A 27,002-nucleotide genomic window follows, 5' to 3' on the forward strand; every position below is an offset into this window, starting at 1 on the left:
ATTATATTGTTAACTAATCCCGAAAAATTTGACTAATCAAATTTAATGAAATATTCCCTCTAAATCACTTTTTTTTTTCCTTCCACAAATATCTACCCGTGTCTTATTAAACTAACTTTTAAAATAAAAACTTTTTTTTTCCTTAGAAACTTATTTCGTTCTCTGCTTTATTTTTTCAAAATTTGTTTAACTTATCTTCTCTTTTTAGAGAGAAGAAAATTCAAAATAAGTTGGAATTTAAAATGACCTAAATACCTTATATGTATACAACTTAAACTCGTCCCGTGACCCCCAAAAAAATAACACCCCAAAATTGACATATATCGGATTTACACACTAAGGTGAATAATTTTTCTATCCTTTTTCAATATGTAGTATTCCTTAATAGAAGGACGGAGGGAATTTAGTTTGATAGTTGAAAAGAATTTGAATTGTTATAAATTTTTTAATATTATCTAGATATTTTTGAATTTTAACAAAGATTTGAACTTTGATTTACCGTTAAGTATTAGTCCTTTTTACTGTACCCAACCCTCATGATTATAATAATCTTAATAATAGTATGGATATTTGTAGTTACAATTATACGATTGTTTTCAAAAAAGAAAGGTATGGATATATTGATTTAATTGGAATTAAAGAGCAATGATTATATTCAATTGAATATTTTAATTTTTAATTGAATAAAGATAAATTGCAGAGAAATGAAAAATCATGATGATAAAAATAAATAAATACAAAAATTTAATGAATAAAAGAAAATGCTCAACATATTTAGGTTTTGTTTTTACCAAACACTATTAATCATGTTTAAGAAAGTGTTAACAAAACAAAGAAGGATCAAGTCATTTTAGTAGTAATGTTGAAAGAGTTACTTTAAAAGAAAAACTTTTATTTTTATCATTTATTTCTTTTTAATCTAATGATTATCATGAGTAATTTGTGTGTAGCCATTAGATTAAGAAAAAATAAAAGATAAAATGAAGAATAATTTTTTTAAAATTGTTTTTGAAGTAACTTAATTCCTCTTCTACTAAAGTATCACTGTCATTGAAATAAAAATTTCATTAATTTATGTGAGATTTGTTTTTATAATGTGAGTCTCATTTTATGTTTAATGGGACTTATATAAAATATTTAATAATAAAAAAGCGTATTATAAGAGTTTTTTTTTATGGTTTCCCTTTTAATAATTCTGATATCATTGTCAGTTCACAATCTAGCAGCCTTACGCCCTCTTCAAAATATGAAATTCATGGGAAGTATTTAGGTTAGCAAAAGGATTTTATAATGCTCTAATTTGGGGGAGTGTATAAACAAAAGAAAGAGAACCATATATTACATTATCCATTGTCGATTGACTAAGAAGAAATGATCAACTCCACTTTGTGAAAGATTAAATTCAGCAAATCGGGTGCGATAATAGTGCGTCAATCCATAATAAGTACCCTTTATAAGAAAAAAATGCATTAAAAGTACGGGAAAAGTTTTTTTTTTTCTTTCTAGAAGATGAAAATACGGGAAAAGTTATAAGTATATCTGTATATGCAACGTAATTTATTCATGCTGCTACTCTTTCTGTAAGGTAATTAAAAAGTACAGGATCACATTCAGTTTAAAATCAACTGCAAGATCCCTGCATTTCAAATCCTAACAATTAAACGTAATTTATTCCAGCTGTTACCATTTAATGTATAATCTGTTTTTTTAAATGGTGAAAAATTGTGCAGTTGAATTTTTTTATATAAAATTCGGATACTATCTTTTTTCATAAAAAAAAAGAGGCAGTAAGTTTTTGTCATAAGTTGGTGAATTGACTTTGTTAACCTCTCCTCCAAATAAAGGGAAAATATAACAAGTACTCACGTAGACATATCAAATAGCATTTATAATACATCCGTTATAATTTCATGAACCTATGCATGTTTGCATTGAATAATGTTTGGACTAAATTATAAAAAAAAAATGTTTGGACCACATCCCTTTTTTAGTATCGCATGTATCTTGTAAGGGAAATAATCTTACCTAGATCGAAAATGTTCATAAGAGAATTGTTTTGGTAGTAAAGATTCACAAAATAATAAAGTTGGGGGTTGGGTACATTGTTTTTTACATCCCATGTTATTCTATTTTTATAGTGGGTGTAAAAGAAAATATAGATAAATTAATGTAAAACAATCACGCTCTCTTGCATTTGGTGGTTTAAAATATAAATGACAAATATCACTTTTTGATGTATTATATTTTAGTATTATTTTATTTTGATATATTAAGTTTTAATTTTTTTTTGATTATTCATGTTTTTAAAAATTTTATTTTGATCATTTTTAGGTTTTTAAAAGTTTCCTTTTAGTATACTAAATTTTAAAAAATTTATTTTGATCCTTTATATTTTAAAAAAATTTATTTTAATTATTTCTTCTAATTTATGCTAACAAACATTAATTAACAATCATCACTATCTTTTTAAAATGTATTTAATCATCTATTTCTCTAATCTCTATCATTTTCTTTTACAAATTCTATAACCACTACGACATAAATCATGCAACTAAATTACTGTTCACTCATATATACAAACTTTGCAGCACTATAGTCATCATCAACCAACAAATTACAATCTTCATCCATTCAACAACACCATTACACCACATCACAACCTAATAGTATAGATAAAAAAAAACATTAGGTTACAACAGTGATGAAAAACTTTAAATCTAACATTACAGTAATAATTTTGGATCTTGTTTCAATTTTTAACAATCATTATTTTAAATTAATTAATTTAAAATTTAAAAATTAACAAAAAAATGTTTGCTAAAGAAAATTAATAAAAATATTAAAATAAAACTTTCAAAACATAAAAAATATTAAAATGAAAATTTAAAAAATATAAAAAATCAGAATAAAAATTTTAAAATTTAATATACCAAAATGAAAATTTTAAAAATAAAAATGATCAAAATAATTTTTTTTAAAACTTAATATATTAAAATAAAAAAATATTAAAATATAATGAAATAAAAGTGATATTAAGTAAAATATAAACGAAGGGAGTTCACGGTTCACCCACCCAGGACAGGGAGTTGGTTCTATGCTACTTCTTTCATAAATGGGTGTGTAGGTTAGCCAACATTGTAATCAATGTACGACATCAATTCATGGATCAATGTGAACACAATAAGTAGAGTTGTTATATCAGAGGGTCATATATTTAGTGGGTTTCGTGGCTTGACCTACATGACCGGGGTTGAAATTAATGGTTAGACATAAATAGCGTATTTATTTTTCTTTTTATTCAGGTTTAATTGTATAAAGAAAAGCAAAACTCCTAATTTAATGTTTTTTCCAATTAAATTAAAACTGGTTGTAGTTCATGTTTATCTCTAATGTTAACTTTTAACACTTATATTGTTAAAATGAAATTTCAATTTCAATAGGAAAATACAGCTAAAAGCACTATGATATCTGCACTTATATTTTATCTTATCAGCAAACAATAATTCAATTTAATTGTTTTAAAAAATAATTGATTGAGATATTTGGTTTTCCTAGTATGAGATGTATATTTTACAAGAAAAATGATAGATTTGTATAAATTAAAAAATAAAATAAATAAATAACAATTTTATTATTTACTATATTCAAATCTTTACTTGTTTCCTTTCATTATTTTTTATTTGCATCAATAAAAATCCCTTTATCCTCCTGTATATATTATTAACGCCTAAAGTTACATTATCAACCTATTAGGTCTCTATCTCCCTCTCCGTCAATTTCTTTCATTTGAATATTCTCATCTCATAAAGTGAATTTCACTCTAACATATCTGACATCTTATGTTTTTAAATTTTAATATCATTTGAGTGGTTTAATTTAACATCTTGTGTATTTAATACGCCTTTCAACTTCTTCAATTTCTAATTGAATTTGAGTATTTTTTTTAAATATCAATAATTAAAAACAACAATATATCCCGATATAAATCATTTATAATAATTCTAAAACATAATTTATATATTAAAAATTATTTATTATAGATTTCAATTATAATATGATTTATATGTATTAAAAAAACGTAAATTCTAAAATGTACGAAAGATAATTAAAAAAAATATAACCTTCTAGATATGAATTTGTGCGTTTCGTGCAAAATAACATTGCTCTAAAAATAAAAAAAAAACCCACAAGTTCTTCTTAGTGGTGACTTGACGGATCGATGCAAACAAATGAATGTTGGTTACGGTAGCAATAACAAAGGCGTTGTTTCACTGAAGCTAAAGTAGTTAATTAGCGCCAACTTTTGGCTGATGCTAATATGCATTTTTCTTATAATAATTTAATAATTTCTCAACTGAGTTAGCATTTTGTGGGACATAATTTAGTAATTTAATAATATGTATTTTTCTCAAGAAAGTATTGAATAAAAAATAAATATATTTAAGTCTTGAAAATGTGAAGATTATTTAATATCCTTTTTATCTGGTAAATACTTTCTTATTAGAGAAGATCAATACTTTCTCCGTTTCATATTGACGTTTAAGGTTTTTTTTATACCTAGATTAAGAAAAATAATTATTTCTTATTAGAGACCAGTTTAATATTTCAATGAAAAGTAAAAGCGTCAATTAATAATAAAAAAATGAATGGTAAAACGAAAATCATATTATGAAACCGAAGATTTTATAAAAAGTTTAAGAATTATTCAATATTTATACAATAAATTAAATAACAATCTATATAACTACAAAAAATATAACAATTTATACAACACTCTTTTTTTCTTTTTTATCTCTTTCCATTATATACTTATCTCATTTTACATTTTTCTTTCTTCCGTTCCTGTCTCTCTTTCTTTTGTATAAATTATTTTATATATTTGTTGTAATAATTCAATTTCCCGTGGTGGAACGAGATATCATATCCGGATTTCTTGGCACAAATTGTCTTTCTTTTGTTTTCTGTTTCCCCCCCTACTGCTAATCTTGGCTGGAGTCTCAACGGAGGGTTTTCTCAGATGGCAAAAAATAGCCTGCAGCCAAAATTATTAGGTTGTTAAAAAAGAAGAAAGAAGGAAGTCCGTAGAAAAAAAATCAATAATCTTATTCACCAAGAAAAAATGAGGATGAAATATGAATTTAGGTATAAAGCATTTACTTTTAATTGGATTAATTATGTTTTTAATTCCTAAATTTTTTAAGAATTTTATTTTTAGTTCTTAAATAAATTTCTGTAACAGAGACTAAAAAGTAAAAAAGTTAAAAAAAACTATTTAAAGATAAAGGTGAAATTTATAAATAGAAAACATAATTAACCCACTTTTAATTAATCATTATCACTGCCATCTTACATTTATTCTCAAATGTACTAATTGAACCAACCTGAATTAGAAGTGAGTGAGTGCGGAAATCAAATGTGTCTGTGTCCTTCGAAGTTCCAAGTATCAGTCTTACTTACGACGGGCTAAGAAGCCAAACCCAAATATTTTCTTTGGGGCATCACCCGAGTTTATAAAACCAACCAGCTTCGCAACAAGTGCTGCACTTTCCCTTACGTGGTTCAAGTCTTCTGTATTCGTCCATAAGCGCCACGCCAACTGCACACTTCTGTGCTTTGACCTCAAATCAATACCCCACTTCACGTAAAGTTCCTCTCTTTCCTTCCTCGTAAACTTCTTATGCACTTGCTTGCTTAGCATTTTCCTCTCACGATTCAGTGACATCAAGCTGTTCAATGAAAAAAGTGTGAATACTGGATATGACAATAATTAGATTAGACACTATTTGGATTAGTATTTACGTGCCTTGAATTAGGTGTGACATCCGAACCATGTCCTGCAATGTTTGTTGTGCTAAAAAACGTGTCCTTAAGGAAGGACAAACGTCTGAGCTCTACATCAAAGTACACAGAATCTGCAAGTTCACCTTTGATGAGAAGGAAAAAATAGGATCTGTGCACCAACGGTATATTACATGCATCCCAAAGTTGGATTGTATCTCTCTGCTGCCTCTCAAAATTGACACCTATTACTTTGTTCACACGTTTATTGATTCCAGATGTCCTTGCACGTACCTGATAAATAAGTAAAATTATGAATGAGGAGTAGCACAAGAAAGACATGCACAGGAATGCTCATGATTTGAGTATTTATGTAACCATAACCATAACTAATAAATAATTAGATTATAAGTGAATATTATATCTTGTTTTATATAACTAGTTATTATTTTTAAAATATGGAAATATAATTAGTTATGAACAAGATATATCTAAAATCAATTCCATAACCAACCATGAATAAATAAAAAATAAGTTACTTAAAATGACAATTTCTATAAAATTAGTTATAGTTTTATAACTATATCTTATTTTTAAATAAAAATAAATTATTTGAAATAACTACCATAACAATAAAATTGGTTATAGTTTTATAACTATTTTAACTAGTTATAGATATAATTATAATTATTTTTTGAAAACTAAATTCTTTGAGCAGTTCTATATGTGCGTTGGTGCATACCATAATATCATCCATGTCCTTGTTGAATGCCTTTTGCTTAGCCTTTTTATTCATTCTTCCAACAAAATTAAGGACGCTGGCAGTATCCTCCGCATCAGAATCCCAAAGGGATTCTACATCTTCAACTGAAGCATCCCTATAGTGAATTGGAGAATATTTTCTGGAAGAGTTTCTTTTTGCGGCTTGTAACTTCGATTCAGGTAGCTTGTCCTCAAAGCAAACCAAACTAGTAGAATCCGGCTTATCAAGTTGAGGAGGTAACGTAGTTTTAAGCTCTTGCACATCACACCGAGGAGGTGAGGCGGATTCCTGGTCCAGCTTATTAAACCGAGGTGACTCATTCTGCTCCAAGTTACTACTGATCTGAGGATGGGTTGAAGTTTCCTTATCTATTTGAGGAGGAGACATGGCATTCGAAATACGTGATTCGGATTCAGAGGACCCATTGGATTTCTTAGTGATGTCCACAGCAAGGTCTTTGGTATTTTGAAGGCTCTCCTCAGTTTTTCCCTGCAGAGCACCTTGAGTATTATCTATGGCAACAGGAGTCAACTCTATAGGCTCATTTCCTGAGGATGATTTGGCATTTACATTCACAACTTGTATCATGGGTGTATTTCCTCCATTTTCTTCAGAAACAGGAATGGGGGGCGTATTATTAACATCTGTTTTGTGTTCTGTCTCCACTTCTTTTATTTCAATACATGGAACTTCCTTGTAGTTATCTTCAGATTCTCTGCTTGTGGTCATCTCCTCCCAACCATGACATGGGTCAGGACCAGCAAACGTGGGAGAATTGCCATCCAAGAGAAAGTCCTCTTCAGAATTCGCAGTGTGCAGTAAACTGGATGTTGTTCTGTCCAGACTCTCAGATGCGCTGTCTGTCCTGCGAAGAAGATCGTTAGCAACACCTGTAGATTCTGAGGCGGAATCTTTGTCTGCTCCTCTTAAAAGCCTATCTTTCCCAACAGACTGGACCATATTTTCAGCACGAGATTGAAAGAGATCACGTTGCCGAGTCAATTCTTTTATCTCTTTTTCCATCTGCATGTTTCCGAATTAGACAGAGAGAAAAGGACAAACTGAATACAAATGATCAAAAATAAAATGCTCTACACCAAATTTGTCTCCTTTCTATATTCGCATTTTGTAACTATTTTATCTGTGATTGTTAAATTCCTTTCGGCAATGAATGAAAGAAATGATTAAGAGCTAATGACTCATCAAAATTTACAGAATATGAACCCCATCCATATTTCTCACTCACCAAATTTGATGGGCTATCCATGGTCTGCGTTAGCAGAGAGTACATCTGATTCGAATGCTATAATGAATTAAAGGTCTTGCTAACCGGGGCAAGTGGTTAAAGAATTAAAAAGAAAAAAGAAGTTTTATTAAAAATCATATGAGAATACATTTAAAAATTATAAGATAGTAAATTTTTATGCATCTCAATAATTTTTTTTTATCTTACTTCTTTAACCAAGTGTAGTGGTTAGTATTTGTAATAAATTAAAACAAAAAGAATCCAATTTATTGAATCTGCCCTCACCTGTTGAATCCGAAGTTCTCTCTCCTTAAGTAACATGGTATTTGGGGTGAAACTCCTCAACTCATTCTCCAATCTAGCCAATTCATTTTGTAGTTGCTTTACCAAAACCTTGTCTGACATCACTAGATTGACCTGAGCATTAGTAGTCACCTGTTTTGCGCAACTAGCAAAAAGCAGAGTATTTCTTGATTGCTCACTCTGGCTCCTTGCAGGACTAATGGTACAAATGATCGCTGTTCTGGCATTACCACCTAAAGAGTTCTGCAGAATGCGAGTAAGCTTTGAGTCCCTGTAAGGTATGTGTTCATTTCTTCCCTTGCTGCATTTAATAATTGTGGTTTAGAATTTAGAGTTTTGTACTATATATGTAATTGATGAAGTAACGAAGGGAAGAAGAAAATAGAAGGAACTAGTATAAAATAAGAGAAATAAGAGAACGTTCATTGATGAAAACGTGGGCTAGAAATATCCAAGAAGTCAAAGATGAACCTAAACAAATAATTTTGGAAGCAGCTGCAGGAAAAGACATACATGCTCCAGTGCCAAATTAAATAAGTCTTGTTTCTCTAGGCCAATCAGTCAAAAGACCGACCAGCATGGACCGTGCTTGGATTAAATTCCCCAAAAATGTCTCTTTATACTAATTGCTAGTTCTAATTTCTTATATTTGTACAAATTTAAATAGGACTTGCATGACTACCAAACAAACTGGGAATCAGGATCTTCAAATGGAGTATTAGTGTCATCAAAATGTCATCGACCACTTCTAAATTTTAGGGGAGCTCAAGTGATGTGATGGATCAAGTTTAGCTTCACCTCTACCCATGTTTGTAATTTTGAAAAATTATTTTGTGATTTTTTATTTTCATTTTAGGAACTAAATTGGGTGAATAATTTTTTCAGAGACTGAATTAAAAATTAAGGAATGCTTAAAAATGTATTTTTCAAAAATAAATCATACTAATATTTATATATTAACATGTATGAAAAGTATTAATTTACGTCAAGATATCTGTTACTTGTGATCAAAATAATTACAATTTTTTAAAATATTTTTGTGGCATTGGTCGATTGAGAAAAACCCGAAGTATGATCTAAACCCCCATCAAAGTTTAATTTCTAGAACCCAAATTCGTTTCAATTGGTCTTGAGCATAATAGATTCCTATCTTCGGAGAATGCAACAAGCATGGGTGTGTAGTGAAGTGAGTAAGCGAGTTAGTGCGTGAGGTTTCAATCTTCTTGATCCCAATTTACGAGTGGTCATTTTTTGGTACAAAGAAGAAACCAGTGAGTTGTAACATCGCAGCTAAGAAGTCACAAAAAAAAAATCCTAGCTAAGAAACATTAATGTTCTGCAAGAAAGATAATATCAACAAATTGAACGAATTCTGTCGCTTCAAATTTCCTTATCTACCAAAACTACTACACCCACCCATAAACAGAACATTTAAGCAGCAGTTTCAGACTTTCAATGAACTATATCAATATCCTGTCTTTGCAGGGCGAGCAAACTTAAAGAGAATAAGAGACAACGAAATATAAAATTTAAGGGTAATTATATGAACATCTTCACATCACAAACACTCCATTAATACATATCATTTATTTTTCTCTTTCTTTTTCCCATCAGGTTGTATCACTTATCATATTTACACTTTTCGCTCTTCTCTCTAAGTGTCAATTAGCATGGTGGTGTTCATACATGATTTTTCAACTATGTATGATAGGTGATATAATGTGATACAAAAAGAGATTAAAAAAATGATAACTTTTAATAGAGTGTTTGTGATGTTGAACCCATAATTATCCAAAATTAAACTCAGTACACGGGATGCAACTCTACCTTAGTTTCCGAATTACAGTTCCAAGGCTCAGTAAACTGCGATTTATGTGGCTACCTTCTCTCAATCTTGTGCCTGCTGACATTGCTTGAGAAGCACGCTCACTTCCTGCTAGATCAACAAAATTCTGTACAAAGAAACCAACTCTTCATTTCATCTACGAGTCAATTAACACACATAAATACTCCTGTATAGGATAAAAAGTGGAAAAGATCATACCACACTGGCAAATAGAGCTCCGGATCTTGCGGTGTCTGCATAATCACGAGGATTACTTTCAACTGTCTGCGGGAATCATCATTTTGAGAAAAGTTAGAAATAAAAAATGAGAAGAATTATCTCAATTACTTAGTAATTTAATGATAAAATAAATACCAATCTAAGAATTTGGTGAGATCTGGAGCTAGTTTCATTCATGGCCGTCTCTTCTGTTGTCCTTTCAGCTACAAGATACATGCATATATGGCTAGAAATCTTACAAAGCTTTAAAATAGTAAAATAGTATAATAGAGCACCCAATACCTGCACATATTGAAAGGAGTTGCTGCAACTGTCTCTTCTCTGTCAGTGTTTCTTCTGTGAGTTTCTCAACAACAGTCCCTTTCTGTTTGAGGCGCACATATGCTCAACCATTCAAAAGAACTAAGCAAGAAACTCTTTAACAGAACAGGGAAATTATGTCACTAAATTTACCTCTGGATCATCTAGAATTCTTAGTGAAGTAGCACCTGCATTGAGAAGGTCTCTGACAGCTTCATTATAGATCTCCATGGCAGAGAATTTTACAACAAATTCTCTGTCCTTATGCTGAAAGCAACAACAAAATGTCAAAATTTCAGCCACAATGAAAGAACATCATCATCCATTTCACTGTAAGGTAAAACCAGGATTTGAATGGTTTTATACCTTCTCTATGTATTCATATATGTCCCTTAAAGCATATTCAGTAATGCCAGACATGGTGTGTGTCTTTCCACTGCTTGTTTGCCCGTATGCAAAAATGCTAGCTGAGATTATGTTTCAGTTTCACCAATGAGAAAGAGAAACCCTTCAAAGCCAACACAGCAATATGCATATCAACACAATCAGGAATTATAGAAAAAGAAGAATACTCACAGTTGATACCCCTAACTACTGAAAGAGCAACTTCCTTAATCCCTTGTTCATAAACCTGCTTTGTATTGCACTTCTCCCCAAATACCCTATCTGTTTCCAATAAAACAGGAATTGTGATATAAATAAATAAAAAATCCATAAAAATACGTTAAAGAGAAAACAAATAACCTAGCATTTTGATATTTGTTACGCACCAAAGGCATAGGTATCCATTGAGAGTGGTCGCGGTTCCGCATGGCCGTTGTTCTTGTATCTGATGGTGTTGCCAGAAATGCATTCCCAATCGGAAACATCATGCCTGGCCTTTTCTATCTCGTTCAAAGGCCTTACTCTTATGGAAACGAAGATTCTCTCTTCCTGGGCATTTGACAGAGCCATGTTTCCCTGCTCCTCTATGACGTCCGTCATTGACGCTGCTGTATCTCTCGTCTTCACCATCACTTAACGCATTATTCGCCTTACACGCACGATTGCGATTGTCGCAACAGCACAATCTGTTTTTGTCTGCCGCATTATTCACGTAACACGCTAAACGCAGCGCAGCTTCTCAACCCCTACGGAAAAATGAATCAGAACAATCAAATGATGTCTACGAATTTCGCGCGCGAATGAATGTGTTTAATTAATTAATTAATTAATGCGATGAAGGAATGAATAGAAAAATGTGATACCGTTCTGTGTGCCTCTGTCGCCGGCGGGTGACCGGAGAAAGAGAGAACGGAGAGGAGAATGAGGAAAGGTTAGGTTATGCGGTATGAGGCAAAACCGTTGTTCTTCTTCTGGATTCCGCACCCACCGGCCAGACATAAAACCGTTATCCCCGCTAAAAATTTCAAGTTCATTCACTATTTTGACCCTCAATCTCAACCTTTGTTTTTCCTTCACGTGCCCTATTTCTCTCAACTTTACTACCCCAATCCTGTTACTGTATAAGAAACAAATACTTATTTGATCAAGACTAACAAAAAAAGAAGCTAAAATAGTTGATTTTAATTAATGCTTTCATATATTTAAATTTTATTTTTAAAATATCTATTGAATTAAATGGGTTTAACATGTAATACGAGATATATCTTTAACATTTTAATGAAAAATAAGTGAATATCTAAATAATAGACCTTATGATAAATCAAAGGTATAAAAAAAGTTTAACAACTAATATATTTGAAAGAAGTACCTGTTTCATATAATTAAGACTACTTTGTACTGTTAAATAAAAGATTCGAATTATGTGATGCAAAAATATCATTGAAACCAAAATCATGACCTCAACAATGTGGAAGTTAAGGTGGTTATGACGATGGCAATATATGCAATATGTACATCGTCAACATTGATACCACCATCCTCAACACCGACGCATGATCAAGTTAAAGTTAACGGAGGTGATGAATATCATGCAGACAATTATGGTATTTGGAACCCTTCTCCTGGTAACTGGGGAAGAGGCAGGGGCGCTCCCATATTCCTCATCAACGAGAGAAAGAGAAATCATCATGAGTCATGTATGCTTTTTAAATTTGTTATCTTGATAATGATAGTGTGCAAGTGTTCTGTTTATAGAGCTTATTTCTAATGAGCTTTTATACTACACTTAACAGTACTTGCATGGTTCAAAATAAATTATTGTTATACAAATAATGTACCATGTGACGTTTATTAGATCTACAAATAATGCACAACGTTGCATGGTCATAGACCCATACCACTTTGATTTGACCAAGCATTTCACCCTGGATATATAGATCGAACTCCATTTTAAACTCGCATATGATGAAAAGAAGTAAATGAAAGTCGATGAAAAAGTGAGTAATAAGCTCTTTGGGAGTTTTTTGTTGTTGTTGGATAACTGCAAGTTAAAAGAAAAACTGGTAAGAAGGTGCGCATAATGGAACTCCAAATTAACTGTTGGTTTAACTAAGTTTGAAATTGAATTCTTATAAAAGCTGTTGCATTGAGAGAGATCGAGAGAGAGTTTGACCATATATAATGGTATTGTTCCACCAAATATATATATATATATATATATATATAATATGGTATTTGCATAATTTGATTCGAATTATTCAAAACTCAAGAGAGAGTTAAATCATACATAGTGCTCTTGCATAATTTGTTTGGAATTAGTCAAATATTTAATAGAATATTCCAATAGGGTACGTAATACAACACACTTTAATTTTGAGCATGAATGACACTACTCCTACTGCCGATTCTCCAAGTTGTGGCCATGGGCAGAAAACTAGAAGCCAAGATGATGTCTGTGAAATTATGGAGAGCTCAGCAAGGTTTGAACAACCTTTTGGAGGAGGCGACCCTTATCGGTTACGACAAGAAAATGACAGTTCTTTATGCACAATTCAAGGCAGGGCTATGATGCTCGCCACCATGTGGCTCTGTGTCTCTAGGGCTTGATGTCAAATGGAATGAAATGGTCAGTGTTCTCAGAACACTGGCATGAATTTCAAACACCATATGGTATTGTATGTTGCGTTTGTGACGTGTGAATCTTATTTGTTACGTTTGTGATGTGTGAATCTTCACAAAAAAAAAGTTTTCTCTCCTTAATGATGTGGTCCAGATAGTTTATGATGTGTGAATCTTCACAGAAAAAAGTTTTCTCTCCTTAATGATGTGGTCCAGATAGTTTGTGATGAATGTCTCTGTGGTTTGGTGGTTTTAACAAACTAGTTTTTGGGAAGCTCTCCGTTGCAGAAAGTTTACCTTTATCGTGATATTTTGCAGGAAGCAATGGAGTCTATGGTTGCTTTTTTCTGTAATGAATTCAGTGAGTAAAGAAGGTGCCAAGGAAGAAGAATCTGTAGGTTCTGAAACCAGCTGGGATAAATGGAAGCGTGGAGGTATCATAGGAGTAGCTGCTGTAACTGGACGAACCATAATGGTTATAACTGGTGGTATGTATCTGCTACTTCATCTCTAACTTACAAGTAGATTTATCTAACCCAAGGATGAGATAATATCAATATCTTAAGAAGTATTGAAATGCTTTGACAGGCTTGACTGCCCCAGCTATTGCGCATGGATTGGGTGCATTGGCTCCTACACTAGGAGGCATTGTTCCTGCCATTGGTGGTGGATTTGCTGCTGCAGCAACTGCTACAGGATCTGCTGGTGGATCTGTGGTTGTTGCTGCATCGTTTGGAGGTGTGGAGGAGTAAATTTGGGTTATATACGTTGTGAAAGCATTCATCATCAATAGAACAACTAGAAATATATACATATAACCTAAATATATTTGTGGCGAGTGGGACTTTGACAGTTATTCAATGTTGGTGAAGTGGGAGAATATTACTAGAAAGAAAGAGATGAAATATCCATCAACCTAAGAAAAGTAAAAGCATCATTTGGAAGCTTCAAATCAATATTTTGAAGACAACTCAAAGATCTTGGTGAAACCGGGAAATATTGCTAGGAAGGGAGAACGAATGCCCATCAACTTAAGTAAATCCAAAGTAAGTTTTGATCTTCTTAAAATCAAGATTTGGAAGCTTCAAACAAAGCGTGGAAACCCAAAATTATTTAAACTGAATAGACAAAATCGTTATAAATAGCTAGCGAAGTGAGAGAAGTCACGACAAATATGCCGGAAAAGGACAGCCACAAAATAGGCAACCAAAAAGTTTTATTTTTGTCGTAGCCAGCAGGTGTAGAAGCCATTGGAGAAAATAGGGTGCGCACAAAAAGAACCTGCAACTAAAAAGAAGCAAAAAACACCAAGCCTGGAGATGGGGTCCACATGGATCTCGGAACATGGTGAAACTCCTGAGGTGGGGTCGCACCAGGGAGGCGAGATCATAGCAGGAAGCGTTGCCGAAAAGGACGTCGTACGCACTGGCGAAAGGTGTTGTTTGGCGCATCAAAGGGGTCGCGCGTGAGAGCTTTTTCGCCAACGTGGTAGGCCGCCCTACGTAGATCGGTAAAAGGCACGCCAGAAAAAAGGGTGTTAGGCCAGAAACGTCACTGGGAAGTCGCCAAAACACTGCTGGTGGCTGGCCAAAAAATGATGTAGAGTTCGTTGCAAAAGTGCGACGAGTAGAAGGGCTCACCGGAAGAAGGATGGCGAGCGAAATGGCTCACCAGGGATAGTGGGTCGTCGGAAAAGTGACGGCAGTCAGTGGTGACCGAAAAAGTCACTGGAAAAGGAGCAGCAAGTAGAAGGGTCCACTGGAATGCAGAAAACAAAGGGAAGAAGTTCGTCGGAAAAGGTGCGGCGAATATGAATATAAAGTTCCATCAGGAACAATAGGGTCACTCGTGGAGGACTATTTTTTGTTATTCTCTCAACCTGATTCTAGATATCAAACTGAGAAATATTTGTGTAAAAATCGTGTGTTAAAGTACATAACAAATACTTTATTACATAATGGTCATCACAATAAATACTAATAATAAGATGAATTTTTAACTAATTCTTACGAGTAGACACAATTTTTTCACAACAATTCTTATAATCTACGACATAGGCAGGAAGAGGAGAGAAAAATGATAAATAATTAAAATGAGTAATGCGATGGAGATAAGAGAAAAAAATGAATTATAAAATATTTGAGAATGTCCTGTAAGTGTAATATAACTCAAATCTTATTATACCTGGAATTAGAACAAGGATAATAACTATTTCACTGAAAGGTGGTAATAGATTCTTATGATATGACAGTCAATGGTTACTATTTACTAAGATGCCCGGTCAGAATTTATTTACTAGCATCGATCGTAGTCTGATATTCTAATCTCACGTCATTAGTTTACATTGTTAAGGACAAAATAGGCAAGTGGGAAATTAGATGAATAATCTGAAAAGAAAATTAATTTACATTGTTTGTTACATCAAAGTAATGAAAATATTCCAAGTATAACTCATTCTCACTCTAGCTCCCTTATCCGAAAACGTGAAACCGGAAGGAAATGCACGACTTTTCATTCATTTTTCACTTCTACAAATCATACTCATTAGAGACCAAAAGCTCGTAAATTTATTTTCAAATATTTTTGCATTCACAGTTTACTCTCTCAAGGATTAGCAGGAATCCAACCTGTACGTTGATCTTCCTGGGATTGAGAATGTAAGCTGTTTTCCATCCTATGCTCAATGCAACAGTTTATTTAGCAACGATTTATTGCTTGAAGGTGCCATCATTTTTTGTTGCTTTGCAGGTTGATGTGACACAACTTATAGAAGGCCATTCTTCCTACTTGCGGATGACAAAAAATCCTGGAGCAGCTTGAATTGGACAACTGTTGTGCTGTTTTCAAAAGTGGACAAGAAAATCAACAGGAAGAAGAGTTAGATTAAAGTAGTTATGAATTGTAAATGTCATAACATATTCGATAGGCTGCCATGTGAAGGATAGTTAACAATAAACCATATAAATACAAGCGTCATAGTGTTTTGTAAATTACTCTCAATTAGTGAATAAAAGAGTTCTCAGTTTTTTATTTTTGTTTTTCTCTTTCTCTCATTCTGTGAAACTTTGTGAGTGAGTATGTATGGGACTACGGGAGTGTTCCAACAAACAATAGTGCTCCAACACCTTGAACTAGCTTCATTTTATTTCCTTTTCTCTTTATTCTTCCACCCTTATCTCCACCTATCTTTGTTTTGCTGAGAGATTATTTTCAAGCTATTTTTCCTCTAGGCTAATGCCTGTTGATTTGTTATAGATACATGCAATACGGTTACGTCTTTTTTGGTAGTGGGTTGGAAACCAAAGTTAAAAAAGAAGAAAAAGACTGGCTTCTAAGGAAAGCCACACCCGAACTATCAACTACCAAAAGATGACTAAGACATGGAGAGGGAAGTGTTGAAGATCTTTATGCTGTCTTCATTATAATTCTTTTTTTTTTTTTCTCTTCTTCAAAAACCAAATGGAATTTTAGAGAAAAAAAAGCTAATTTTTTTTTGTTTTAATATAGAAAACTAAAGGGAAAGAATTTAAAAAAAAAAACACAATTTTAGGAGTTGACACCAAGATAGTGAATCATTATATAAAAGTTACAAAAGAATGATTAGCTATAACTACATAATCAACTTATTGCATCAACATGGTGTGATCAATTAATAAATAATTTTATTCTTTAAGCATGTGATAAAAAATTTCATCTTAAATTTGTGCATATGGACCCTGTTTCATGTAGCGGCATGTAAGGCTCTACGAGAATCAACTTTACCTTATACTGACATATATAAATGGTTAAAATGGACCCAGACACTGTATAATTAAGTAGCAATAACAAAAAACAAAACACTGTATAAGTAGAATTAGATAAAGGTACTCGATCTAGGTATGTGAATTGACTCGCAAAGCACATAATTTGTGATGAGTTGGATCTTAAAAGTGTATGACTCATTTAAATGTTAGCATATAGTAAGAGTTGGTTTGTATAATTCATGAGTTGAGTTTGAAAATGAATTTTAGTCATTCATATAAATAAATTTATTTTTAATGATAAAAAACACAATTGAACACATTTCTTTTCAAACAAAAAGTACACCTTAACCTTGATGGGAAAAAACAGGCCAATACAATAACAACTCTATAATAATAATAATAAATGGTGAAAATAAATTCTCTCAAACTTGTAAGAACATGAGAGAAACACTAATAAAGTATAGAACACAAAATAGATGAAAACATAGATACAATTTGTTTAACGTGACAAATCTCGCTTTCTAGTAGGTATGCGAAAATCACAATAATTTTCTGTCTCATTTTTTATTTTTTTCAATGATTTGTAACTATTTTGTGCTATTAATTGAGTCTCTCTCACTATATCTCACTATATGTGTTTATCTCTAATCTAACTCCTCTCCACTTAAATAAGTGAAATAAAATGGATCTTTTTATTTAAACCTTTCTCCGCACGGGAAGGGAGAAAAAAACCCAAAAAACCTAAATATAATATTATGGATGGCAGTCTATTATCAGAAACTAACAAGGGATGACCCGTGTGCAGTGTTAGTGGGAGAGGTTTGGGGACAACCGGGGTTGCACTGCCTTCCAAGTACTAAAACATATATTTGCAAGTGGCTCGAGTGGGGACAAAGTGAGTACTAAGGCATCCTATAACATCTTATACTTTTCATTGGGTGGGAACGGATGATGTTGAGTTGTTGATCCGACATAGTAATAAAATTGTCACAACTCACAACTACTACTGCATGCCTATATAAATATATGCTTTAAAAGCGTAGGGGTGCCTATAGTACAAAATATCGTTTTCTGTGGTGTGCTAAATTGAACGATGAAGACTGGCTTGAGAAGAAGTTCTCGGGTACTCTGTCTAATCCTTGCAATTGTTGGGCTTATTAGATGTGACAATGAGGTCATAAATGGCAACGCTTCTTCTAGTCCTAGTCAAGCCAGCAATGCCACATTTCTAACTTTTCCTAGTCAAGTAATAAATGAAGTAGTAAAAGAAAAACACAACAGCTCCTACAACAATAATAATAAAGTCCACGTCAAGAGTACTAGTTGGTATTATGGAGGAAGTGGAGGCGGAGGAGGTGGAGGTGGAAGTGGTGGAGGGTGGAAATGTGGTAAAAGGAAGGGAGGTGGAAGAGGAGCACATCATTATCAATATAAACCATATAATAAGAAAGGGATGTTAGATGAGAAAGAATATAGGGTGGGGGAGTATGCAGAATGAATGGGAAGAACCCGATGCCAGGGCATGAGGTTGGAATGCTCTCTTCATTGTAGTGGACCTCGTTACCATGATTGTCACCATATGTGTAAGGCCTATTGTCGCCGACCCTGAAAATCAATGCTAGCTCAAACCAACAATTCTCAAAATTTGCACGAATCACTCCTCCATGTTTAGTTTCTGTATGTAGGTACCAAAGGCTTTATACAGTTGACAATGATTTCAAAATTTTAGCGCATATCTAGTACTAATTACTAGTAAACCATTTCGTATAAGTTGACATTCCTAATTTTTTTTTACATCCTTTGTTATATATACACTTTTTTTTTCTTCTGTTGTATGATGTATCTCTTTTTTCTGGATATTGATGAGCATTTGGTGTCTAAGGATATTTTTTACACTTTTTTTATATTGCTTGTGTTTCGTTTTCTTTCATTTTCTTAGAAATATTTAGGACAATTTTTTGACAAGGAATTTTTTAAGTTTGCGGTGACTGACCTAGAGTGAGGACACAGGTTTTTAAATTCAAGGAACGTTTACGGAAAATACTTATAATAGTCGTATTATAGTGAATCCTATCAAGCTTGTACTTAATAGATGCTATTCGCTAAACAATAGCATCGTCGTCAGATGTTATAGATGACGATGAACTCTTGCCACTGCATATATTCAAGCTTTTTGGCTTATTTGAAATCTATCAAATCTCACATTGAATCCGTCTATTATAGAGTAAATTGGTATATTAGAGAATACAGGGATCAAGGAGTACGGATTTATTTCGACTTGTGATTTTGAATTAATATTAAATATGTAATTATATTAAATATTTAATTTTTTTATTATCGTCTACAATAATTTTATCTTATTCGAATAAATTATCACGGTAAAAAGTAATTATGGTCTAAAAAAGTATATCTTTGATCGCAATTTTATTGGTAAATTAAAAATCAAAGCTACAAATATGGAATCATACTGTTTTAGTGATTAGTGTGTCAGGTCATCCACTATGTAAAATTGATTAAGACCAAACAAAGTCCACAACCATGTTAGAACATTAGGACTGCAGAATATGTGGAGAACGTAGCAGAGGGTTCCTCTCCATTGGATAATTTTGCAAAGTATATATACATAGTACGTGATTCACCACACTCCGCATGCGGAATCTTTACCTTTTGTGGGGGGGAAAAAAATAGTAATTAAGCTTTTTCTTTTTAAGATAAGATACATTCATTCGCCAAAGCCAAACGAAATATCAATATTTGTTTTACTGAATCAATATATTATTTTATAAATAAAAGGTTCTTTTTTATTTTTAATGTAACTATAAAGTGTAAATGTCTTTTTACATTAAGATTTGGCTTAAATATGAAGATACTTTACGTAAGTTATTGTTTTTTCATTTTACAAATCTGACGTATAGTAAATTTGTTATCTTTAATTTTATAATAATTATTTTTAAAATGCATACAAAAAAATATTTAAGACTTATTAATGGTGTGTAAAAACATTTATATTATATATCTATTAAATTCAATATATTTAAAGACATGATCGCATTAAGTTTAAGGATCTTTTTCATTTACAAGTTATATGTTATTCAACTTCTCTATTAAACTTATCTTCACATTATCAAATTTCATATTTACTCAAAATATAATTAAATCTATTTTTTTAAAAAAATAATGTGATTAGACCATTACTAAATTAACTAGTACGCACTTTCACTAATTACATATTCCAATAAGAAAAAGAGCAAATCCTATTAGAAATAGGAAATTTACCAAGCTATTTGTTATAACCTAATCTCAAATAATTGATAGAGTTAACATAATTTTATTTACTTTAATTAATCGATTTAAAGGTTTGATCTTTAAAATATTTGACTGAAAATTTATTTAAAAAGTTATTTTATAATCAGATCTTCTAACTTTAAGTAAGTCAAAATGATGTATAAATAATTAATGAACTTATACTTTTAAATAAATAAATAATTTCAAATATTGAAGTAAAAATTTAATTTATTATTAATGTAAGTTGATTAACTGAATTTAAATTGCTTTTAATTTGAAATTATTGAAATTAAGTTAAATATGTTTAATTAAATAGTAACTTTTAACCTAACCTAAATAAAGGACAAGGTGATCTTCTTTTTTGGATAGCAAGGACAAGATGATCTGTTTCCATTACTATCATTTATTTGTTAAAAATCCAATCGTCACGTGCACTTTTCGTAAATCAACTCCGTTAATTAAGCACAGAGATTATAATAATGCCAATAGTTGTCAGCATTTATATGCAAAATTGTGAATGTAAAAAGTAATGGAATCATTAAATCACACCATTTAAAATTCAATTCTCAAATAGGTTAAAAATAGGAACAAATTAATATAAAAATAAAAGATAATTCTTGCCTTATAAGTTATGTTAAACTTAAACTTATATTTTAATATAATATCAGATTTTGAGATAGACTCAAATTCATATTTTAAAATAAAATAAAATGAAAAAGCTATTATCATTTAACCTAGCTTGCAACACACTTTGCCCTTCCTTAGTCTATGGAGTGATTCTAATATTTTTTTGGTAGAAATGAGAGAAATAAAATAGATGAAAATAAAAATATAAAAATTAAAAATATGTGAAAGATAAATTGAAAAATAAGGATAAGTAAAAAAAATGAAAAATAGAGATATTTGGTTCGAGAGAAGCAAACAACAAATGAAGAAAAAAATAAAGAGATATGTAAAACAGGTAAAAAATAATATAATGAGAATTCCAACCAATTTCAAAATTATTTGTTCTCTAATTCTCATTTATCAAACACTAACACTTGTTTTCATCTCTCCAAAAGTATTTATCTCTTCTAAACCAAACAAGTTGTAAGAGTTTCATGTCAGTTATTTGTTTAGTTTATTGAACTCTGTTTAATGAATTTCTAATCTCTTAAAAATATTATTGAAAATAATGTAAAAGTTTTCAAACATTTTTAATTTTTAATTAAACCTTAAATTTCTTTAGTTAATATTGAATATAATATATTATATGTAAATCAAACTTGTTTGATTTTAAAATTTACTAGTATATTTAAAAACTAAAAACTGAAAACTTTATAACATCCGAATAGAACAAGAATTATAATCTCATCATGTGAAGGAGAGGAAGACAAAGTAGTCGCTTCTGACTTTTTAGAGGTCCACTTTATGCTGATCGATTAGATATATAGTTTCTTAACGCATAGACATTATATTGCAGGATAACTGGAAAAGTTAGGTTCACTGTGTTAGCGACTTTAAGCTGTTGGTAAGGACACGCACGTGCAAACTTCAAGACACAAATTTGACGTTCTGCTATTCATCCTCTAAAATCAGATTCGCCACCGCCAATAACATGTTATATATATGTATATATATCCTAGGGTGAGAGTAGTAAAAGTGTGAGATTCACAAAAAATTTGAAAATTTCTTTTTTATTTGAAGTCAACCAAATCATGCATAACTCTCTCCATGAAGATTCTTTGGTGGCCGGTTATGAACTAATTGAATTAATGTAATCGATCAGATGAAACTACTTAAGATCCAAATATATAGTAATCCTCTAATTAGGCTTAAGGTTGTCTCTTTGTTCTATCATTTTTATAACAAAAGGAAAACAAAAATAACTAGACAAAAGGAAAACATTTGACAGTGCTTTTGTACACTTTCCTGTCGATAATTTATTTTAGTTTTATATTTTCCTTTGTCAAGCCACCACTGTTTTTCTCCTTTCATGAGAACTAGATTTGATACTTTTCTGGCCAATCAAATATCCACAATAATTGTTGACAACGTGATGATCAATAATAGCCTAGTGCTTGATTTAACTAATGCTGTATTTTCATCCGGAACCTTCTCTTTCAAACTATTTTACCTGTTCATGTGGTTTATTGCTGAAGGTCTGAAAAGTCCTTGCCAAAACCAAGTTTAACACTATCATTTTTCACTAATAAATAATCAATTTTAAAACCCAAAAAAAGAAAAAAAAATGAGGATGGTTGGTTGCAGTTGACCAAGTTCCTAGTTCCTACGTTAAATCAAATCCATTTCCAGGCATTCAATTCTTTTTTCAACCACCATTGGCGTTTAACTCTCTGATAATATTTTATCCCTTTTAACTTAGGATCTGGTAAATGAAAAAGGTGATTAAAAGAAGAAACTCGATCCATTGAAGATAATCCTTTCCCATGACCAAAAGGAATGTCCAGTTAATAGTTTTATTTGATTGATGAACGTTGTTATATACGGATATGTTAAATTATATATGTTAAATTATACTAAGTTTTTTACGGTGACTAATTAACCAAGCTTTGTTTTGGCGAATTTTTGTTTCATTCTTTATTTAATTTATTTATTAACCAGTACAAAATTACTCCTTTGAATTTATAAAAATTCGCAAATAAAATTTTCATACCATATAGGATTGCTCTACTATAAATAACAAAGAATCACCAATGATCTCCCCAAAAAATAAAAAGGCATACCTTATGGTTCCTTTTGTTCACTTCTCATTTCTTGGTTTAAAATCTGTTTTCTGAGGCTGTTAAGAAAAACTGTTTTCTGAAACAAGTATTTTAAAAACTAAAAAAATAGTTAATAAGTATTTCTCATCTTTTATATTCATCTTGTTCAATTATTTGGTTTTGCAATTCTCTAACTGAGATTTGAGTTTTAATTTAGCAATTAATCTTAGAATATGAATTTTACGAATTCTACCGTGTACAAGTAATAAAGATCTGACACTATGCCTAAGTTTTTTAAGACCGTGCGATATGATGCCACAAAATTGGATGTATGGGATGTATTATCTTACCATGGGCATGCAGTATCTTAACATGTGGACTTATTTAATTTTTTATTCCGGTTACTTTTTTATTTATTTTATAAACAACAATTTCATGTGGAGGCACAATATTGTGCGAAAATCACTTTCTCACTTCGTGAAGACCTTTTTCTTCCATCTTCTTCTGGCTCCTCCTCTTCTCATCACCCTCAGCGCTTCTACACGGACAACAATGGTGCCACAACGCCATTTCATGACGACAGTGCGGTGAGGGGAAGGCACAAATCATGAAGGAAAATAAAGTATCACAGATCTATGCAATACGAAGTTTTAATCAACCCACTCATAAATTAACACAAATTTCCCAATAAACAAGATCATCCAACCAACAACTAATGCCGTCAGTTGTTTTTCTTTTTCCCTTTTTCTCTTTCCATCATGACATCCTTAAACCACCGGCAGCCTCCGACCCACGAATCTCCCCATCGAAAATGGACAACAGAAATACCTCCTTTATCTCTATCCTTTTTTTAAGACCAGTCAAACACCACTTAGTCCCCATGATAAGATACCGCATCCACATGGTAAGATAATGCATCTGTACATCCAATTTTTTGGCATCATATCGCACGGCCGTAAAAGACTTACGCATGGTGCCAAACCTGTATTACTTATGCACGGTAGAATCTGCCTACTCAATTCAAGTATAATTCAATCTTTATAAATTTACTTATAAGATAGGAATTATCTTTAATTACTTTTATATTATGATTGATTATATCATTAATTAATGTAAGATTTTCAACACATCCATCTTATTGGACATGTTGAGCATGAAGATTCTATGATTGATCGTTTAGAGATAGTTTAATAATGACAATAAATAGTTTGATAGGTTCAACAACAATCATTAGAACATATTTTAATATCATCTTAAAATATAAATTTAAGTTTAATTCAATCTTCTTATAAAATTGATTTACAAGGTCAAAATTTAGATATATTAGTAATAGATGAAAAATATTCAACAAATCAAGTGTTGATTGATAATGTATATCTGTACTACCTAGATCATTGAAATGAAAATTTTCATATTTAAAAAAAAAAAAATACTAGTTCTTGTAATACTACCAAAGACCGAAGATGGGGATCAAGGCAAAGGTAATGTTATGGGACCTAACCCAGCTTGAAAGTTGAAAGTGCAAAATGGTGAAGATATCGCCTAAGTCTGCTGCCGGTTCATTTATGCAATGTGAATTAATGAAAAGTGGGATTCTCTTGGAATCGCAATTATGAACAAATATTTTTCCTAATTGGACTAGATTTGCTAGATATTTGTAATTTTGCATGGTCATATGAGAGTTTAGTCCGTCATTGATTTGCCAAGGTTGGCCTCGTGGGTACACAACCCGCAAGCTCTTAATTCGCAGAACTTTGAGTAAAATAAGCTCTCGGAACTTAATTCTGGTTGTTAAGTAAAACTTTAGTTATCTTTTAACATGTAGCAAAAACACAAAAAATCTCAACCCAGAGAGCTCTTAAAACGTTCATATTTACAATTTGGAAGAGATACACCAACTTATCAAGAGAGAAAGTAGCTAGAAGAGTAGTGTAGTTCAGGAAGGGAGAGGGACCAAAAACAAACGAACAAACAAAAATTAAAACAATACCACATAAAAAATACAAAATAAGAGGGGAGAGTGAAATTTAAGTCACACAAAGCCACATAAGGTGGTTAGCTAGTTGTAACTAGCTATATCTGTTTTACCAGAGAAGCCTGGATCTCTTATTAGACACATTGCTGGGAGGACTCATCTGTGGAACTATGAAATTATCATCTCCAAAACTTGATCTAATGCTACCTTCCCTTGTCTCTCTGTACCCACTCTGCCGATCCATTTGTACTGAAGATGGTGGTGCTTGAGGAACCCAGAACCCACCGGGTGAGAAAGAAACCATGTTTCCCTCACCAAACAGCGACAACATGTCATCACTATTCTGTAATTCATCGTCAACGTATTAATCTCAATTCTCAGATCCAATTAAACTATGATCAATTGCTACAAAGAAAAATTAAAATCAGTGAGGAAACAATTTATATGTAAATTTTAAAAAAATTCGTCACTAAAATTTGTGTGATCTCAACGTAAGCAGAAAAAAACAACTTTCGTCACTAAACTTGGTCGCTAATTCGTTAATTGAATAATTGGTGGAAGGCGTTGAATTAGAATAAACTAACCTTGGAGCAAGCAAAGGGAAGAGAATGTGAATCGAGGAAATCTTCGAACTTCATGCCTGGGATAGAGTTTATCAAGTACTCTGAAATGCTGCTACCTGTGAAACCAGGTTCTTCTTCGTTTGTTAGCGAGTTTCCCCCAGGCTTAGGCGGTGACGGTGTTGAAGGAGAATCGAGAACAGGGTTTCTCTTGGGTGGTGGTGGTGGTGGTGGTGGTGGTGGTGATGAATAATCATAAGGCGTGGCAGAAGCAGAGAACTTAATCCCAGTGAGAAGAAACCTGCTATGGTTCTTGGTGAGGTCGTTGGCAGAATGAATGGGCACGTCACACTCTTTGCACAGAATCGCTCTATCTTGCTGACAAAACACGAAGGCTCTTCTCTCCTGCAACAAAGAAACTCATCAAGTCAACGTCACCAACAAAAAAGTACGGACAATTAAATAATGTTTAATGATTGTACGTACCTGGCAAACATCGCAGAGGGGAAAATGTTTCGCAGAGGGGTGGGTGAGGGAGAAGCGTTGGTGTTTGGAGGCGAGCTTGTTGGCGTGGTGGACGCGGTGGTCGCAGCCGTCGCATAGGGCAGCTTCGTCGGCGGTGCAGAAGAAAGAGGCCTGGTGCTTGTTACACACGTCGCAGTGGATCTTCATGACTAGCTCAAAATTGAATTGATTCTGATACTCACTCGATCAGCCACGCTTAAACTAAATACAATACACTCGACACGAGTCAAATCACTCAAGCAAGCAACGCGAGTTAGGGTGTCATGTTTCACGTTCTTACAAAAAGATTAAATATCAAGTGGGGGGTGCTCTATTGACCCAAATACAATACCTTCTTATTCTCATTTTTTAATTTAATTTAGACACACAACTATTTTAATTACACTATTCTCCCCTCCTCCCAAATAACATTTTCTTTCCCTTTATGTTGGTAGAATGCACGAGTTTAGTAGTAATTTTTTTTATCTTATAGAATACATGTATTTTTTTTTACCAAAAGTAATATTGATTATATTTGGTAAAATATTTTAATTAATTTTTATTTTTTTAATTATAAAATTTGTTTAGTTATTTGATAAATAAGTTTTTCAATAATTTTTAATATTTTTTAAAACGTTACTTGAAATAATATTTTATAAAATGTTTGACTTTTAATTTTTATATTTTCTTTCATTTTTATCTTTAATATATTTATTTAATTTTTTTATTATATTTTTAAAATAAATCATGATTTTATTATTTATTTATTATT

General features: G+C 31.9%; 3 protein-coding genes across 4 annotated transcripts; 1 reads left to right on the top strand and 2 right to left on the bottom strand.

Moving 5' to 3' along the window:
- Positions 1-5,772: 5,772 nt before the first annotated feature.
- On the bottom strand, positions 5,773-11,908 carry LOC100785448 (kinesin-like protein KIN-7F). The gene is made up of 12 exons (XM_014774431.3): positions 11,703-11,908; positions 11,226-11,585; positions 11,032-11,121; positions 10,822-10,922; positions 10,609-10,722; positions 10,438-10,519; positions 10,291-10,358; positions 10,135-10,200; positions 9,918-10,042; positions 8,073-8,391; positions 6,521-7,564; positions 5,773-6,072 (listed from the first exon to the last, which is right to left on the bottom strand). Exons 2-12 carry the CDS (start codon positions 11,467-11,469, stop codon positions 5,773-5,775), a joined length of 2,553 nt encoding a protein of 850 aa, XP_014629917.2. The 5' UTR covers positions 11,470-11,585; positions 11,703-11,908.
- A 6,386-nt stretch (positions 11,909-18,294) lies between these two features.
- On the top strand, positions 18,295-18,699 carry LOC102661078 (homeobox protein Hox-B3). The gene has a single exon (XM_006578966.1). It carries the CDS (start codon positions 18,295-18,297, stop codon positions 18,697-18,699), a length of 405 nt encoding a protein of 134 aa, XP_006579029.1.
- Positions 18,700-25,047: 6,348 nt separating this feature from the next.
- Positions 25,048-26,609, bottom strand: LOC100785978 (B-box zinc finger protein 21). Of its 2 annotated transcripts, none has more exons than XM_006577916.4 (3): positions 26,213-26,609; positions 25,751-26,131; positions 25,048-25,571 (listed from the first exon to the last, which is right to left on the bottom strand). In XM_006577916.4, exons 1-3 carry the CDS (start codon positions 26,396-26,398, stop codon positions 25,554-25,556), a joined length of 585 nt encoding a protein of 194 aa, XP_006577979.1. In that variant the 5' UTR covers positions 26,399-26,609; the 3' UTR covers positions 25,048-25,553. The 2 variants fall into 2 exon arrangements, with proteins under 2 accessions (XP_006577979.1, XP_003523557.1); XM_003523509.5 differs by having other exon boundaries at positions 25,048-25,509; positions 26,213-26,574.
- Positions 26,610-27,002: the final 393 nt, after the last annotated feature.

The sequence above is a fragment of the Glycine max genome, chromosome 4 (genome assembly GCF_000004515.6).
Source record: "Glycine max cultivar Williams 82 chromosome 4, Glycine_max_v4.0, whole genome shotgun sequence".
NCBI lineage: Eukaryota > Viridiplantae > Streptophyta > Magnoliopsida > Fabales > Fabaceae > Glycine > Glycine max.

Bases quoted from the DNA above. Each gene is read 5' to 3' on its own strand.
- LOC100785448 (XM_014774431.3), bottom strand. From the start codon at position 11,469: ATGGTGAAGACGAGAGATACAGCAGCGTCAATGACGGACGTCATAGAG. The intron at 10,043-10,134 runs GTATGATCTTTT...TTCTTTGTACAG, and splicing joins GAGCTCTATTTGCCAGTGTG to AATTTTGTTGATCTAGCAGG. The intron at 6,073-6,520 runs GTATGCACCAAC...CTTATTTATCAG, and splicing joins AGGACATGGATGATATTATG to GTACGTGCAAGGACATCTGG.
- LOC100785978 (XM_003523509.5), bottom strand. From the start codon at position 26,398: ATGAAGATCCACTGCGACGTGTGTAACAAGCACCAGGCCTCTTTCTTC. The intron at 26,132-26,212 runs GTACGTACAATC...TCTTTGTTGCAG, and splicing joins CCCTCTGCGATGTTTGCCAG to GAGAGAAGAGCCTTCGTGTT. The intron at 25,510-25,750 runs GTTAGTTTATTC...GATGAATTACAG, and splicing joins TTCCCTTTGCTTGCTCCAAG to AATAGTGATGACATGTTGTC.
- LOC102661078 (XM_006578966.1), top strand. From the start codon at position 18,295: ATGAAGACTGGCTTGAGAAGAAGTTCTCGGGTACTCTGTCTAATCCTT.